The 15,711-nt window shown below is 56.7% G+C and overlaps 2 protein-coding genes across 6 annotated transcripts; one reads left to right on the top strand and one right to left on the bottom strand.

Annotated features, from left to right (window-relative positions):
- Positions 1-285: 285 nt before the first annotated feature.
- MAPK7 (mitogen-activated protein kinase 7) lies at positions 286-11,875 on the bottom strand. Of its 5 annotated transcripts, none has more exons than XR_005783980.1 (7): positions 10,947-11,647; positions 9,868-10,033; positions 8,165-9,243; positions 7,408-8,057; positions 6,859-6,992; positions 6,341-6,711; positions 286-1,070 (listed from the first exon to the last, which is right to left on the bottom strand). XR_005783980.1 is itself a non-coding variant. In XM_040453060.1 (7 exons), exons 2-7 carry the CDS (start codon positions 11,176-11,178, stop codon positions 6,558-6,560), a joined length of 2,415 nt encoding a protein of 804 aa, XP_040308994.1. In that variant the 5' UTR covers positions 11,179-11,183; positions 11,750-11,875; the 3' UTR covers positions 6,226-6,557. The 5 variants fall into 5 exon arrangements, 4 of the variants coding, with proteins under 4 accessions (XP_040308994.1, XP_040308991.1, XP_040308992.1 ...); XM_040453060.1 differs by lacking the exon at positions 286-1,070 and adding an exon at positions 11,750-11,875 and having other exon boundaries at positions 6,226-6,711; positions 10,947-11,183; XM_040453057.1 differs by lacking the exon at positions 286-1,070 and having other exon boundaries at positions 6,226-6,711; positions 10,947-11,183; positions 11,476-11,647.
- MFAP4 (microfibril associated protein 4) lies at positions 2,857-6,099 on the top strand. The gene is made up of 6 exons (XM_040453062.1): positions 2,857-2,966; positions 3,294-3,372; positions 3,614-3,768; positions 4,251-4,347; positions 4,446-4,628; positions 5,027-6,099. The coding sequence occupies exons 1-6, from the start codon at positions 2,961-2,963 to the stop codon at positions 5,272-5,274; spliced, it is 768 nt and encodes a 255-aa protein (XP_040308996.1). The 5' UTR covers positions 2,857-2,960; the 3' UTR covers positions 5,275-6,099.
- Positions 11,876-15,711: the final 3,836 nt, after the last annotated feature.

The raw sequence follows: 15,711 nt of genomic DNA, 5'->3' as shown, positions 1-15,711 counted from the left end.
CGGGAAGAAGGTTCCCACGGTGGGCAGCCCACGAATATGCCCACTGACCAGTACACGCGCCTTCTCAAATGTCAGAGTATTTCCTTCAGACGGCAGCTTCAGAGAGGTGTTCCTGACTCTTGGTATGTACCAAGCCTTTCTCTGGAAGGTTCAACGAATTCCCGACCACGTCCAGTGAACAGAGTGCCTTCTTTGCCACACTTACATACTTTTTTGTGAATTTAAAAAAAAAAAAAAAAAAAAAAAAAGGCAAAATATGACTGATGCCTCCCTGCTTAATTTTTCCTGCCTACATTTTTTTTATTCGTTGTATTCTACTACATATTTTATTATTTGTTTTGATGACTGATTTTTCATGATTTTCCTATTTGTAGCCTGTGCTAAAATTAGCCGGCATTTGCTGAAAGGAGAGATGTATTAGGATTAGATTCAGCTGTGTGTAACAGGAGAAAAACAACGGAGGCTTAAGCTAGATAAAAATTTCTTTCTCTTGCACGTAAATGAGGCTTAGGGAAGGGCAGTCCAGAGCTTGGCCTTGGACCCACTCCACGAAGTCCTGAGGGACCCAGCTCCTCCCTGATCATGCTCCACCATCTCTCTCTTTCTTTTTTTTTTTTTTTTTTCTTTTTTGAGTGCTCTCTACACCCAACGTGGAGCTCAAACTCACAACCCCGAGGTCAAGAGTTGGATGCTCTACCGAATGAGCCAGCCAGACACGCCCACCTTCTGCCATCTCTTGACGGGGCCTCATCCTCACTGGCCAAAGAGGTGGCTGGAGCTCCAGCCATCGTGCCCGGCAACAGGGCAAACGGCAGGAAGACGGAGTAGCTCCCTGCCTTTACGAAGGACTGAGGGAACGATGGAGGATGCGGAGAGGCAGGCAACTATCTCTTCCACAGGCAAGGAGAAAAATCACATGGAAGGCACACCGTTCACCTGAGATCACAATCGTGACGTTAACGACGATAACTAAAATTTCTTACTTACCGATTGTAGGTAGAGTCACGCGTCGTGGGTATTGTGGCATATGGTATATAGGCACTTGTTCTAGATTACTTCTTAGCACAGCCCTGGGAAGGAGATACTATTACTATCCTCATTTTACAAAGGGGGAAACTGAAGCAGAGAGCACTTGTCCAAGGTCTCCCAGCTAACAGGTGGCACAGCCGGGATCTGAAAGCTGGCAGCCTGGCTCCAGGGCACGACACAACTAGGGGGAGAGACGAGGCTTACCAGCAATTACACAGCCGAAGTCAAGGAAGCCACCTGGGCTCATCCAAGGGGCTTACTGACTTAGGAGAGGGGACCTGGGCAAGAGCCCTTTCTTACTCTGTGCCTCTGGATACCTCATTTGTTCATCCATTCCACAGAGGCTCCTGTATAACCACGTTAACATCTGCAATGAGCTAATGCCGGTGTTTGCCACTCCTTAAGGGCAGAAACTGTGTCCCCAACAGCCAGCACAAAGTGGGTGCTCAAAAGATATTTGATCTGTGACCGAACACACATGCCAGTCTGTGATGCGTGCAAAGCGTGCAGGAATGACACTGACCTGGCCCGTTTGCACCCAGTGCCTTGTAAACAAGACTCTACCGGGTAGGCCCCTCAGGGAACAACTGAGTGGGCAAAGGCGGGGGAGGGGGGAGCGCCACAGCGAGAAATCTGGTGTGGCCAGATTGTACTTGAGGAGTCACAGGCAGTCAGGGGATGAGGTCCTTAAGGTAAGCCTAAGCCGGACTTAAAATTCCTCTCGAGTCCAAGGTGAGCAACAGTCTCAGCCCTGAGGCGATAGGGAACCACCAGAGGCTTTAAGCAGGTGATGACAAAGCAGCCCTCCAGAAAGATTGTGCTGGCAGCCTGCGCAGAGGATGGAAGGGGAGGGAACGGAAGCAGGGGCATCCATGAAGAGGCTGGGGGTGGCGAGCACCTGGGAGGGCTCGAAGGAGGCCTGGAACCTAAATGGAGAAAGGAGCAGGTGGGCCCCAGGAATGCTTGGGAGGCGGACAGGAGGACACCCGGGCTCAATGGGGGTGAGGAGGCAAGAGGCAGGCTTTCAGGGCTGAGAAAATGAGACACTACTTAAGAGGGGTCTTAGTGGGGAGGCTGAGGAGGGATGGGGGCTGAGGTAAAAGGTTTGGGAGAAGGAAGGGAGGTGGGGTGAGGTGAAGAGAACAAGAGAGGCCCCTCGCTCAGTGCGCTCAGTGCAGGAGCCAGACAGATCCCCGGGGAACACTGTGGGAGGGGAAAGGAGGGGGCCTGAGGGGCCAGAGCAAGGGGGGCTGGAGAGGGGCCCTGGCTTGAGCTGGGGCAGACAGCAGTTGGACGCCTGCAGGCTGTGCTCATGGCTCAGAAATGTCCCAGCCCTGCCAGGAGACGGCCTGGCCCCCGCTGCCCCTATCCCCCTCCAGCCCCAGACAGGCTCCCACATCAGGAGCTCCTAAGCTGCCTCCCCAGCCCTCTGCTCCCCCATAATGGGCCTCCCCTCCCCAGAACCCAGGCATGCCCACACCCTCCCCACCACTCCTTAGCCTTCCCCCAAAGGCTGATGAAACACAGGCCGGGGAAGAAAATAAACAGACATCTGGGGGGGGTGTATGTTGCGGGGGGGGGGGCACTGGGAAGCAGGGGATGGGCTGGGGGTACCAGGTCCAGGGGGTGGGTGGTAGAGGGGCTCCAGGGAGCGGGGTGACTCAGCAGGGAGTGAACTCCCCAGTAATCTACCCCTGACAGGCCTAATGAGACGCAGGTGGTCCCCTGGCCCGGGCCCCACATCCCCTGGCCCCCCTGACCATGAAAGCAGATGCTGGTTCAGAGCCGGGGAGGGGTGAGGGGGGCTCTGCAGCTACAGGGGGCGGGGCCAGGGCGGCTGGCCAGGGCCCAGCACATAACTCTGGGCGGGTGCAGTCTGGGGCGCAGTCTGGGGCAGCAGACACCCAGCCGCTCCGAGCTGAACTGGCAGCATGAAGGTACCGGGCCCGGGGCAGGGGACTCACGGCACCGGGGGCCTGAGCCCCCTTGGGGGAAGAGGGCCCTTACCAGAGAGGGGGCTATGAAGGCACAGGACATTCCTGTGATCCAGGGGAGACTCTTAAGCTGTGAGGCCCCGGGCCTGTCCCAGAGCGTGGTGTTCCTCTGGCGGGGAAAGAGGGGCGAGAGGGGGAAGGCAAGGGGCTCCTGGCAGGGGGTGGTCTGCTTGAGGGACCGGTGCAGAGAACGCAAGGAGCTCTGGGGCTGGTTGTGGGGGGTGGGGTGGGGGGAGCCTGCGGTGAGGTGACCCTGTCGTCCTGTCCCAGGCCCTCCTGGCCCTGCCGCTGCTGCTGCTTCTCTCCACGCCCCCCTGCGCCCCCCAGGCCTCTGGGATCCGGGGAGACGGTAAGCAGCCCGGCCAGCAGGCTCGGCGAGGAGAGAGTACTCTGAGCCGTCATTTCTGGGAGCCGGGATGCCATCCCCTCCTCTACAGCACGGGGCAGGTGGAGGTGATCTTTGAGCATCCCCCCTGCCCCACCCCGGAAGAAATGCCGTGATTGCTTGTGCCCCTAGGAACGGGGGCAAGCTGCGGGGTGCCGGGTATGCCTTGGTCTCCTCTCCTCACCCTCCCCGCCCCTGCCCCCAGCTCTGGAGAAGTTTTGCCTTCAGCAGCCCCTGGACTGCGATGACATCTACGCCCAGGGCTACCAGGAGGACGGCGTGTACCTCATCTACCCCTCGGGCCCCAGCGTGCCCGTGCCTGTCTTCTGTGACATGACCACCGGGGGCGGCAAGTGGACGGTGAGTGGGAGGAAGGAACGGAGGCCAGGTTCTTGCCCCGGCTGTGTGACCTCCGGGAGCTTCGGTTTTGTCATCTCTAATAGGGTCACGATATCCGCGGTGTAGCTTGTGAGCCGCCGCCAACACTGAATTCCAGGTGCCTAAGGCAGGCTAGTGCCTGTATCCTCACAATAATCCTGGGAGCAAGGTACCTTCTATAGAGGAACTGGAGCCCAGAGAGGTGAAGTCATTTGCCCAAAGTCACACAGCCCACACTGGAACTCACTGCCAGCTGCCTGAACTCTAGAACGACTTACTCCCCCTCTTAACCCTTCCCTGGCACTCGGGAGCTGCTCACCGAGGGGCCTGGTGCCAGTGTGTGCCTCGTGTTAGGCCCCAGTCTGGTCCTTTAACGAAGCCCCTCAGCACCACAGGGTCCGTGCCTGCGTGAGGCCCCCACCCCCTGGACTCTTGATCGTCCAGTCCTGTCCTCTGTGCTCCAGGTTTTCCAGAAGAGATTCAATGGCTCCGTGAGTTTTTTCCGGGGCTGGAATGACTACAAGCTGGGCTTTGGCCGTGCCGACGGGGAGTACTGGCTGGGTAAGGCGGGGGCAGGGGCGTCCGGTGGGCTGGGGGCCGCCCTGAGCCAGAGCTTTGCTGAGCAGCTGCCCCTCCCCCCACCCCCACCCCCACCCCAGGGCTGCAGAACCTGCATCTCCTGACGCTGAAGCAGAAGTACGAGCTACGAGTGGACCTGGAGGACTTTGAGAACAACACGGCCTCGGCCAAGTATGCCGAATTCTCCATCTCGCCCAACGCGGTCAGTGCCGAGGAGGACGGCTACACCCTCTACGTGGCAGGCTTCGAGGACGGCGGGGCAGGTACCCCCTGCTGCCGCCCTAACAAGGGGCTGTGGGGGGGGGGGGGGGGGGGGGGCAGGGAGAAGGCAGGGCTGGCACTACCCAGCTGGCTCCCAGCCCCTTCTGGGCCCCTCCCTCCCCGCTTGGCCCGAAAGGGCCCTGCTGGCTCCCACCCAGCTTGGGCCTCGGCCCTGGGAGAAGCCGCGTCCCCTCACTCCAGGCAGCGCTGCGGGGAGCAGCTGTTTCCCTTCACTGCAGGAGCACAGCTACCCAACAGCGGACTCAGGGAGGGTGCCCCGTCCCGCCAGGCTGCCACGTGACGCCTCGCGTAGCGTCCCCCGTCCCCGCCATCCCCCTCCCTGCCAGCACGGGGCCCTGCACCCCGCCTCAGTGGCCCCATCCCTCCTCCCCTCCGCCAGGCGACTCCCTGTCCTACCACAGCGGCCAGAAATTCTCCACCTTCGACCGGGACCAGGACCTCTTTGTGCAGAACTGTGCAGCCCTCTCCTCGGGAGCCTTCTGGTTCCGCAGCTGCCATTTCGCCAACCTCAACGGCTTCTACCTGGGCGGCTCCCACCTCTCCTATGCTAATGGCATCAACTGGGCCCAGTGGAAGGGCTTCTACTACTCCCTCAAGCGCACCGAGATGAAAATCCGCCGGGCCTGAGGGGCTGGCCCCCGTCAGGCCCCGAGTTCCCCCTCCTGGCTGCTCCAGGTTTCCATGAGTGCTCCCTCTGTGCCCTGGCCTCACCCCTGCCTACTGCTCTCTTAGCACCTGCTTCTCACAGGGGATCTCGCGGCTCTCGCCCCAGCGGATCCCGTCACCCCCAGGGTGTCCATCTCCAGGCCAGGCCTCTGTTCCCTTCGTCACAGGCCACGCGGCCAGCAGCTGACCCAGGCCTCCTCCGAAAGGCGCAGCCGTCCTGGCCCAGACCTGACTGGGCTCAGCGAGACTCTTCCTTGCCTCTGCCCTACCCCAAAGGCCGAACCGCTCTCCTCGGCTGTGGGCTTCCACGTTCCACCTCAGCCAGCTTCCTCACCGCGGGCTCCTCAGTCTGGAGCCACCCTAGTGTGCTCGACTGAGCTGGCGTAGCCTGACCAATACCCACGGCGTGCGCCAGGCTACCCACGTGTGGCCACTGCCACCACAGCCCGGCGCTCCCCGCACCGTTCCGAGTATCTCCGTCCTCCGCTTCCCTCCCACCAACTCATCCCCCAACGGTGAGCACCATGGACCCCCAGCCCCATCTCACTGTCATACTCAGCTTCCCCTACCTGCCTGTCCCAGCCCCCAGAGCTCAATGCCAAAACTGTATTTCAGCACAGTTACCGCATGCCGCTCGAAAACAGGTACAACCACGGTAGGCATAGACACAAGGTCCCCCACCCACCCCAGGGTTGAGGTTTGACCACATGAGGGGGCAGAGGACCACCTCCTGTGGGGCTGGAAGCAGGTGGGGAGCGAAGATCTCAATAAACCTCAGGATCTGAATGAACTGGTTTTGGCTGTTGTGCATGCAAGTGTTGTCTGCTCGGCCCCCAAACGTGGGGGGACCCGGCTCCCCCTTGCTCCCCTACTTACGACACCCTGCTCTCAACTCCAAAAAGACACCTAGAGTTAGGCACTAAAGGGAACCTTATATTTCACAGGCCTCATTTTGATGGCAAAAAGACTGTGTAATAATAATAATAATATAATAATAATAATAATAATAATAATAAAAATACAATACTGAAAAGGATCGCTCAAGGAGTAGAGGTTTCCTGATCCTTCCATGGCTTGGTGGTGGCTCAGGTGGCTGCTTAAGGCTGCAGAGTGTGTCTGAGATGAACCTGCAGAATAATCTAGCCAAGCTTCTGCTGCTGGGCCCAAGGCTCCAGCCCTTGGAGACGTTTCTGTGAGTCTGGTAGCTGGGTCTGCCCCCCGCAGCAAGGCACAGGCCGTGGGCCTCAGGGCTCCTGGAGGTCAGGCAGGTCAGCCAGCAGCATTGGGGAGTCCATCTGGATCTCACGCTGCAGGGACTCAATGTCGGCAGGGTTCATGCCATGGCCCTCCAGCCAGTCAGCAAGCAGGGAAGCCGAGAGTGAGGCCGAGTCTGCCTGGCTGCGGGGATAAGGGAAGCAGGGAGAGTGGAGGGGAAAGGCACTGTTAGCCTAGGCTGGCTCCCTGCCCATCCCACAGGCGAGCTCCTCCTCCAACAGGAAACCCTACCCACAGCCCCATTCCAGAAGCTCGGTCCTGCCATCTTACCCATCCTGTGGCCCGTCAGCCACGCCCATGTCGAAAGACTGGTTTAGGAATTCCTCCAGGTCAAAGCCAACACCATAGCCAGCCCCACTGCCCTTCGGAGTGCCCGAGAAGACCGGGGGCAAGGGGTCCTCCACCTGCAACGGATGATGGCGGGTTACGACACAGGCACCATCAAGAGCGGACAGACGTCTACAAGTCCGTCCTGGTGCTGTCGGCAACTCTGCCTGGACACCTGTGGGAGATGACAGCACCACCCTTGACAATCCTTGACAATCATCGAGTGCTAATTAGGGACCAGCTTGGTCCAAGCCCTCTTCCCAGGAAGCATCTTATTTGTCTCCCGACAGCCTGCTTGTTGGCATTACGCTTCTTCTAAGAGCAAGAGAACAAGTTCAGAGATAAGCCCCATCTGCCACTCAGTTTTCATGGAATAAAGATACACCAAAGACTCTCCTATCCCCCATCCCCACCAAACAGCAAGGACTCCCCAGACCCATCTTCTCTGGGCCCAGATCCAGGAGAGCCCACAGCCCGGGCCTCTCCTCTCACCTGTGACTTGGACAACTGCTGGGTCACCAGGTTGACATCGGGCGATTCTGAGGTGGAGGGTTGAGGGGCCCCTCCAGGGTCTGGAGGGGGCGGGCCAGATGGGAAGTAAGGCAGAACACCTACGGAGCTGGGGCCAGGCAGCCCAGCGGGCGGCACAAGCGACTGGGGAGCCAGGAGGCTAGAGGCGGCATTCTGGAGTGGAGCAGGGCCAGGGACGGGCCCCGGAGGGCTGGCAGGGTGGGGAGCAGGGCCAGGGGGTGGGCAAGCAGGCTGCGGTGGGGGGCCCGAGGTGGAGCCTACAGGTTGCGGTGGGGGGCCAGCCGGAGGACTGGTGGGCCGGGCTGGGGTGGGGGCCGGGACTGGGGCGTGGGCCGGGGCCGGTGTGGGGGCTGGGGGCCGGGCCATGCGAGTCCAGCGCTCCAACAGGCTGCGATCATTGTCACTGAGCACCAGCCCAGCCAGGGGATCAGTGGAGGGACCCCCAGAGGCCCCGGCCCCCCGCTCCTTGCGCTCCCGCTCCTGCCGCCGCTTCTCCCGCTCCTTGGCTCGCTCCTGCCGCCTCCGCCGCTTCTCCTCCCGCTCCCGCTGGCGCTCCTGGGCTGTCACCGGCTTCCGAGGCTCAGGAGCTTCCAGAGGAGCACTGGGGCCATCTGCAGAGAAGTTGGCAGGGGGAGGGTAAGAGTCTGTGGCCTGTCCAAGCTGGGAGTACCCCCTCTGCAGCCCCACTCCCTGGCCAGCCGCTGCCTCCACAAGGCACCTCGGAGTCGGCTCCGCAAGGACTTGAGCAGGGCAGCTTTGAGGGCCGCCTTGGTGTTGTCTGAGATGGCGCCCTCTTTCTTCGGAGGGGCTGGTTCACTGGCGGGCAGGGGTGGCTGCAGGGTCAGATCGATAGTGTCAGGTGCAGGGCCAGGACACGGCGGCGGGGCTGGCGGAGGGGACTCCATGGCACAGTCCCCGCTGGGAGCCCAGGGGCTGGGCATCTCAACGTCGGGGCAGCCAGGCTCACTGGCCACAGGCTGCAGGGAAGGCTGGAAGCGGATCTGCTGACGGATGCCCTCGCGTCGCGCGTGGAAGTCCTCAATCTCAGCCACGATGGCCTCTTTAATGCGCTCCCGGGTGAGGGCTTCACGGTCAAAGGCGAAATCAAAAGGCGGGGCACAGTCGGGCTCATCATCAGGATCGTGGTACTTGGCCAGGAAGGGGTGGCGAAGGGCAGCAGCTGCGGAGATGCGGGCGCTGGGCTCAAAACGCAGCATGCGCCCCAACAGTGAGAGGGCCTGGCGGTCAGCGCCTGGGTACACTGTCTCCCAGGGCACGGGCTGACGTGGCGGCAGGCTCTGGATATAGGCCCGCACCCTCTCAGCCCCGACGGCCTGAATCACGGCCGGCGATGGAGTACCCAGCACCATCATGATCAGCTGCAGTTGGTGCACATAATTTTTGCCTGGGAAGAGCTGGCGCCGGGCCAGCATCTCACCAAAGATGCAGCCCACAGACCACAGGTCGATGGCCTGCGTGTACTCGTGCAGTGAGAGCATGAGCTCAGGAGCACGGTACCAGCGCGTGGCCACATACTCAGTCATAAAGTACTGGTGCTCAGCCGGCGAGGTACACAGGCCGCGGGCCATGCCGAAGTCACCGATCTTGAGCTCACAATTCTCATTCACCAACAGGTTGGAGGGCTTGAGGTCGCGGTGGATGACCTGAGCCGAGTGCATGTACTTGAGGCCCCGAAGCAGCTGGTACAGGAAGTAGCGCACGTGCTCCAGAGTGAGTGGCTGGGAAGAATGGATGATCTGGTGCAGGTCGCTCTCCATCAGGTCCAGGACCACGTAGCTAGAGGGGGCAAGAAAGACAGGCATGGCTGCCTCGCCGGCGCGGCAGCCCCAGCCTCAGCCTCACTACTCCCTCCCAGCGCGACAGGTAATGGCCTCATCCTTGCACTCTGCAGGGGCCAATCGCATGGTATGAAGAGTCAGGATGTTCTCCAACTCTTCCATAACCTCAAGTGAAGTTAAATCATTTTTCTGTCTAGATCCAGTTTCCCCAGGGTTGGACTAAACCAGGGCTGGCTGATAGGTCTAGTTTGGGGGCCATCTCCACTGTTTGGTGTGGCTGCTTGAAAGACTATGTGAAAACTGCGCAGGCTTGCCCAGGTTTTGTTAAGAAAGTGCTCTGTGATTGACCAGTGATATCTTCTATGAGAACAAAAGGGTGACGTTATCTCACGAAGGTCCCGTGTCTGCCATCCCACATACCGAGATTTCATAAAACCGTAACATCTGTACTCTTCATGGGTAATCACGGTTGTCCTGGGCAAAGCCCTAAGGGACACTGGTCCTGGAATCACGGGAAATTTCCCAGCCTGCCTTCAGCTGCCCTTCGGAAACTGCAGCAACATGGCCCCGGCCTTCAGAAAAGGTCCCACCTCTGCCTTTCTCTCCCATCCCTGCTCCTTACACAGATTTGAACTCCCCGTAGGGCACCGTGGGCCTCAAGATGTCCTTGATGGCGATGATGTTGTCGTGCTTGAAGTGTTTGAGGATCTTCAGCTCCCTGAGGGTCCGCTTGGCATTGGTAACCACGTCAAAAGCATTAGGGATCTTCTTAATGGCCACCTGCTGGCCTGGGGAGCAGGGAAAAGGAAGATACCGTGACGTACCTTAGAATGGCTGCAGATTGAAAAAAGGCCACTCTCAGCATCTCCCTTCTATTTTTTTTTTTTTTTTTTTTTTAGTGTTTTATTTATTTTTGAGAGAGAGTGTGTGCAAAGGTGGGGGAGAGGCAGAGAGGGGGACAGAGGATCTGAAGCAGGCTCTGGCTTTTAGCACACAACCCCGTGCGGGGCTCCAGCTCACGAAACTGCGAGGTCATGATCTGAGCTGAACCCACTGAGCCACCCAGGCCCCCCCAACATCTCCCTTCTAGAATGCAGTTACCGTATACTGAATAACAACTATCCTATAACAAGAACCTACTATGTGCCAAGCCTTGTCCTAAGCACTTTGCATACATTATCAGCTTTCCCCTTCACATCTGTCCTGAGACAGATACTAGCAGTTCAATGTCGGACATGATAACCCCCCATGGTAACCTAGTTACCTGCTAGTAACTAGCTAGTTGTGCAGCTAACCAGTAGCAGAGCCTGGACTCTAAATAACCTGTGCTCGTTCTCCCTACCTACACTCTCTCTCCATCTCAGACCTCACCCATCCCACCACCAATGCCTTGCGCCAGTCTCTGGCTCCAGAACACTTTTCTCTTTTAGAAACCAAAGATGGGATCTCCATTCTGGTCTAATTGGTATTGTCATTTTTTTTTTTTTTTCCCTAAAGAAATAGGCAAAACCACCAATGGCAGCTCCCGAGAACTGTGCCCAACACAGAGCCTGGCACCCCAGAAGACACTTCATCGGTATTTGTTGCCTTCAGCCAGAATGTAGATCCCAGCTTTCCTGGCTGTTTGAGGTGGAGCAGGTTTCTCACTCTCTAGGGAACCGGCTTCCAGATCTGTAAGCGGTTCACGATAGGGAAGCTCACCGGTGAGACGTCGGCGCGCTGAGGACACCACCCCATAGGCCCCGTTGCCTATGGTCTCAATGATCTCGTACTCGTCCCCCACGTCAAAGGTCACATCGAAGGAGCGCGCTTTCAGCAGGGCCAGGTTCTTGGCCGCTACACAGGCAGCGGTGTTGGTGGGTTCCGCCTTCACCGGCCCGGGCGGCTCCCCAGAGCCGTCCTCGCCTTCTTCCTCCTTCAGGGGTTCGGCCATGGCTTCTGTGCGGAGACGCTGGTGAGGAGGGGCCCGCCGCCCTCCCAGGCCTCAGTTTCCCCTCTAGGAGGCTGGGGAGCAGTACCAGGGAGTTACCAAGTTCCCCAAGCCGACGGGGGCCAGGTAGGGAGCGAAAGAGAGCGGCTGGCACGCAGTCGTCGTCCCACACCCGGACTTGGAACCCAGAGCTCAGGTCCGGGGTGGAACGCAGGGTGGGAGGTGGGGGAGGCGCCGCCAGGCGCGGTCCAGGAAGAAAGGGAGGGGCGGGGCACTTCGCTTTTCTCGGTCAACACTCACCGAATGGCGCCCCACTCCGACACCTCCTCGGGGCCTTCGGAGGTCGCCGGTGCCCCCTGCCTCCCCGATCTCCCGTCCCCCGTGGAGGGGTACTAAAAGAGTCGCTCGCTCACTTGTTTAAGGCCGCCGCCACCACCTCAGCGTCTTGCTCTGCCCAGCCGGTCCCCCCGCCCCGCCTCCCAAGACCACGCTCCCTCCAGCCTCTAGCCAATCGCTGGGCGGTCTCTGAGGAGGTTCCCACCCCTTCTACTGGCTGCGTCCAATCCGAACCCACCTGCAGAGGAAACCACGCCTCCGCCCGCGCGCGCGCGCCGCTGTCCAGCTTGCCCGAGGGAGCCGCCCAAAGGGCTCTCGGAGCTTCGCAGGGGTGCACCCTCCGCCCAGCGCCGTCTTCTGACGCATGCGCAGTAGCAGCCCCGGGCGCCGCGTGAATGGAAGGCAACGTCCCCGTGCGTGCGCGCGCACTGCCATCCTGCGCTTTGACTGCTCGCTAGTCACCTCTGGTTCCGGGAGCTGGAAGGGCTGAGGTGCGTGGATCTGTCACCCTCTCGGTCGGCTCATGGAATCTCCCTTCTTAGGCCCCTTTCCCTCTATCAGCCCCCATCGCCCGAGGAATTATGCACCACCCACTCATTTTCCCGATCGGCTGGGAGCTCGGCTCTTGGTAATGCGCCACCCAAACTATAGGGTTGATCCGACGCGTCCAACCACAGAGACCCTGGGCCTCTGGGATTCTAGAGCGGCCGGCCTGAAGCCGCCACTGACTTCCGGTGGTTGGTCGTCCGCCCAGCTTCCGGAGTCCCCGGGCATCCGCTCGGGTTTTCCCGGCCTCCTGCGTGTTCTCTCCGTCGGTGGTTCTGCGGTGGTCTCCGCTCTTTGGGCTGCGGCGGAGCTGAGGGGGAGAGCGAGCGGGGCGTCCAGCCTCTACCCCTCCGCGGAGCCCGCGGGTCAGCCGAGCCCAGAGAGGGAGGAAGCAGTACTGGGATCCAGGTGCCCCACCCCACTCCGGCGCCGGTAGTTCGTTCGTCCGTATAGCAAATACTCGTCGAGCACCATCCCTCAAAAGCTCAGTGCGGAGGAGGCAGCGGTGACCTGGGGACAAGTATGAACATGGTGGGGAGGAAAGGTTTTCAGGAAGCTCGAGGTAGTGCTGTAAGGAAAAGGGCTTTGGAGTAGGGACCCCAAAGGTAGCTCTTTCCGCCGAGTGAGAAGAGGGAAGGGCTCAGACGACGATATGGAGGCGAGAAGTACAGGATCGCAGGCTCTGCCCTGAATAATGATCAATGACCGGTGGGTGGAACCCCGTGGTTAGACTCCGAGTGCCGGGTAGAGAGGGTCTCTTCCTTACATCACTAACTAGCGGCTGAAAAGTGGATCCAGACCAGGAACGAATTTTGGCAAGCCCTACACTCTTCCTAAAAATTTTGTTTTGTTGGGGCGCCTGGCTGGCCCAGCTGGTAGAGCGTGCCAACTCTTGATCTCAGGGTTGTGAGTTCAAGCCCCACGTAGGGTGTAGAGGCTAAAAAAAATAAAATCTTAAAACCTTTGTTTTGTTTATATTCCACACTGTTGTGTTGTGTTTTGTTTTGTTTACTTTTTACATACAGAAAGTCAGACGTAAGTGTATAGTTCAATCAGTTTTCACAAATTTAACACAACAGTTGTATTGAATTCAGATAAAAAAACTATCAGCTGCTCAGAAGCCCCTTCTCTTTAATGGTGACAGTTCCCCCCCCCCCCGCTCCCGCCCCTTGGTAACTCTTCCATACTTTTTTTTTTTTTTAGCACTGAATTAAAAAAAAAAATTTTTTTTTTTAACATTTATTTATTTTTGAGACAGAGAGACAGAGCATGAACGGGGGAGGGGCAGAGAGAGGGAGACAGAATCGGAAGCAGGCTCCAGGCTCTGAGCCATCAGCCCAGAGCCCGACGCAGGGCTCGAACTCGTGGACCGCAAGATCGTGACCTGAGCCGAAGTCGGGCGCTTAACCGACTGAGCCACCCAGGCGCCCCAGCACTGAATTTTAAGAGGTTTATTGGGATCATACATTAAAATGAAAAAGTAGATACTGCGTCTTTTAAAAGTCAAGGAAAAACATACTTGTCTAAGGTCAGCCCCTGGAAAAATAGCTATCTAGTATTTAGACATATAAAGATCCCATATGGGTCTCCCCGGTTAATTAAGGTTGAGCTATGAATTTGTTTCTGGTTTTTCTCACAGCATAACAAAAAACCGTATTAACCGCTGCACTGAATATTAATAAACCGTACTTGAGGAAAGGGAACATTTTCTGTCACTGGGGTCTGAAAATAGTACTTGGATGGCCTTTCTTTAGGGGGCACAGTAGACAATCTTCCCTAACTCGAGTATGTCTAATATGAGGCCTGCAGTGACCTTCAGTATAAGTAGAGGTCATAAAACAGCAAGACATAGAAACTCACGTAGTCAGGGGACTGGGTGGGCATCTGTGTGATGGTCCTGTCTGATTCAGGAAGAAAACAAAGTATCGTAAGAGAGTCATACATAGACTTTAGTTACCTCTCTATAAAAACTTCAGCTAGGCTGGGTATACAGTTATAGGCTATTCAACATTCTCTGACAAAAACGGATTCTCATCCACTTTTTTTTTTTTTTAATGTGTATTTTTGAGAATGAGAAACAGTGTGAGCTGGGGAGGGACAGAGAGAGAAAGAGACACACAGAATCGGAAGCAGGCTCCAGGCTCTGAGCTGTCAGCACAGAGTCCGATATGGGGCTCAAACCCACGAACCGTGAGATCACGGCCTGAGCCGAAGTCGGCCCCTTAACCGACTGAGCCACCCGGGTGCCCCTCTCATCTACTTTTCAATCTACTACGAGCTGCCTTTTTTGCCTCTACCCTCACTGGGCCCTGACTCTGTCCTGGAAAAGTCATCAATTATCTAACTATAGGCAAATCCAATGGATGTTTTTCGGTCTTTGCCTTACTGAGCTCTGCTGCATCGGACACAACTGACCATTTCTTTAGGAAAAAAGCATCTCGAGGCGCCTGGGTGGCTCAGTCGGTTAAGTGTCCGACTTTGGCTGAGGTCATGATCTCATGGTTCGTGAGTTCGAGCCCCACGTCAGGCTCTGTGCTGACAGCTCAGAGCCTGGAGCCTGCTTCAGGTTCTGTGTCTCCCTCTCTCTCTCTTTCAAAAATACATAAACCTTAAAAAAATTTTTTTTTAATGTCTCACATGGCTCAAAACTTGTTATAAGAAGGCTTAAGTGAAAAATCTTGGCCCTAACCCCAGGCGGTCACTTTTGTTGTCTCTTACAATACAAATTCAATACAAATACACATTTTTGTCCAACTCCTCTTTAATAAATACAAATTCTATACACCTTTCCTAAAGATCATTAAATATATCGATAACCAAAGTGGTCCCTCATTTTTTTAAAGGTTTTATTTATTATTTATTTTTAAATTATTTTATTTATTTTTGAGAGAGAGGGAGGCAGTGTGAACAGGGAAGGGTCAGAGAAGGATGGAACAAAGACCCTGAAGCAGGCTCCAGGCTCTGAGCTGTCTGCGCACAGGGCCTAATGTGGGGCTTGAACTCATGAACAGTGATATCATGACCTGAGCCAAAGTCGGCTGCTTAACCGACTGAACCACCCAGGCGCCCCATTTTTTTTTTTTTTAAATAATAGCTTTTTTTGAGAGAAAATTCACATGCTATAAGACCTAAAAGCGTAAAAGGGCACCTCGGTGGCTAAGTCAGCTAAGTATCGGGCTCCGTTTTGGCTCCGGCCATGATCTCACAGTTTCACGAGTCCGGGCCCCGTGTCCAGCTCTGCACTGACAGGGTGGAACCTGCTTGGGATTCTCTCTCTCCCTCTCTCTCTCCCCCTCCCCTGCTTACACTCTGTCTCTCTCAAAATAAATAAACTTGAAAAAAATTACAAGCGTACAATTTAGTGGGTTTTTGTATTATGTTCATAAAAATTGTGCAACCACCACCTAATTTTGGAACTTTTTTCTCACCCCAAAAAGAGCTCCTTCAGGAGTCGCTCCACATTTCCCCTCCCCAGCTCCTGGCAACCACTCATCTACTTTTCTGTCTCTCTGGATTTGCCTATTCTGAACGTTCCTTACAAATGGAATCTTAACAACATGTGATCTTTTGTGTGTGATTTCTCTCACTTAGCATAATGTTTTTCCAAGGTTCATCCTTGCAGCATGTATCAGAACTTCATTCCTGTTTTTTTTT

Source organism: Herpailurus yagouaroundi, unplaced genomic scaffold (assembly GCF_014898765.1).
Source record: "Herpailurus yagouaroundi ecotype Mexico unplaced genomic scaffold, PumYag 208, whole genome shotgun sequence".
Taxonomy (NCBI): Eukaryota; Metazoa; Chordata; class Mammalia; order Carnivora; family Felidae; genus Herpailurus; species Herpailurus yagouaroundi.
Note: the sequence above shows the minus strand (reverse complement) of the source record. Positions and strands in the feature narration are given on the sequence as shown.

Coding starts and splice junctions, on each gene's coding strand:
- MAPK7 (XM_040453060.1), bottom strand. CDS start 11,178: ATGGCCGAACCCCTGAAGGAGGAAGAAGGCGAGGACGGCTCTGGGGAG. Junction 9,244..9,867: donor TACGGGGAGTTCAAATCTGT/GTAAGGAGCAGG, acceptor TGCCCCCTCTAG/CTACGTGGTCCTGGACCTGA. Junction 6,993..7,407: donor AGCAGTTGTCCAAGTCACAG/GTGAGAGGAGAG, acceptor CATCCGTTGCAG/GTGGAGGACCCCTTGCCCCC.
- MFAP4 (XM_040453062.1), top strand. Junction 3,373..3,613: donor CTCTGGGATCCGGGGAGACG/GTAAGCAGCCCG, acceptor CCCTGCCCCCAG/CTCTGGAGAAGTTTTGCCTT. Junction 4,629..5,026: donor CTTCGAGGACGGCGGGGCAG/GTACCCCCTGCT, acceptor CCCCTCCGCCAG/GCGACTCCCTGTCCTACCAC.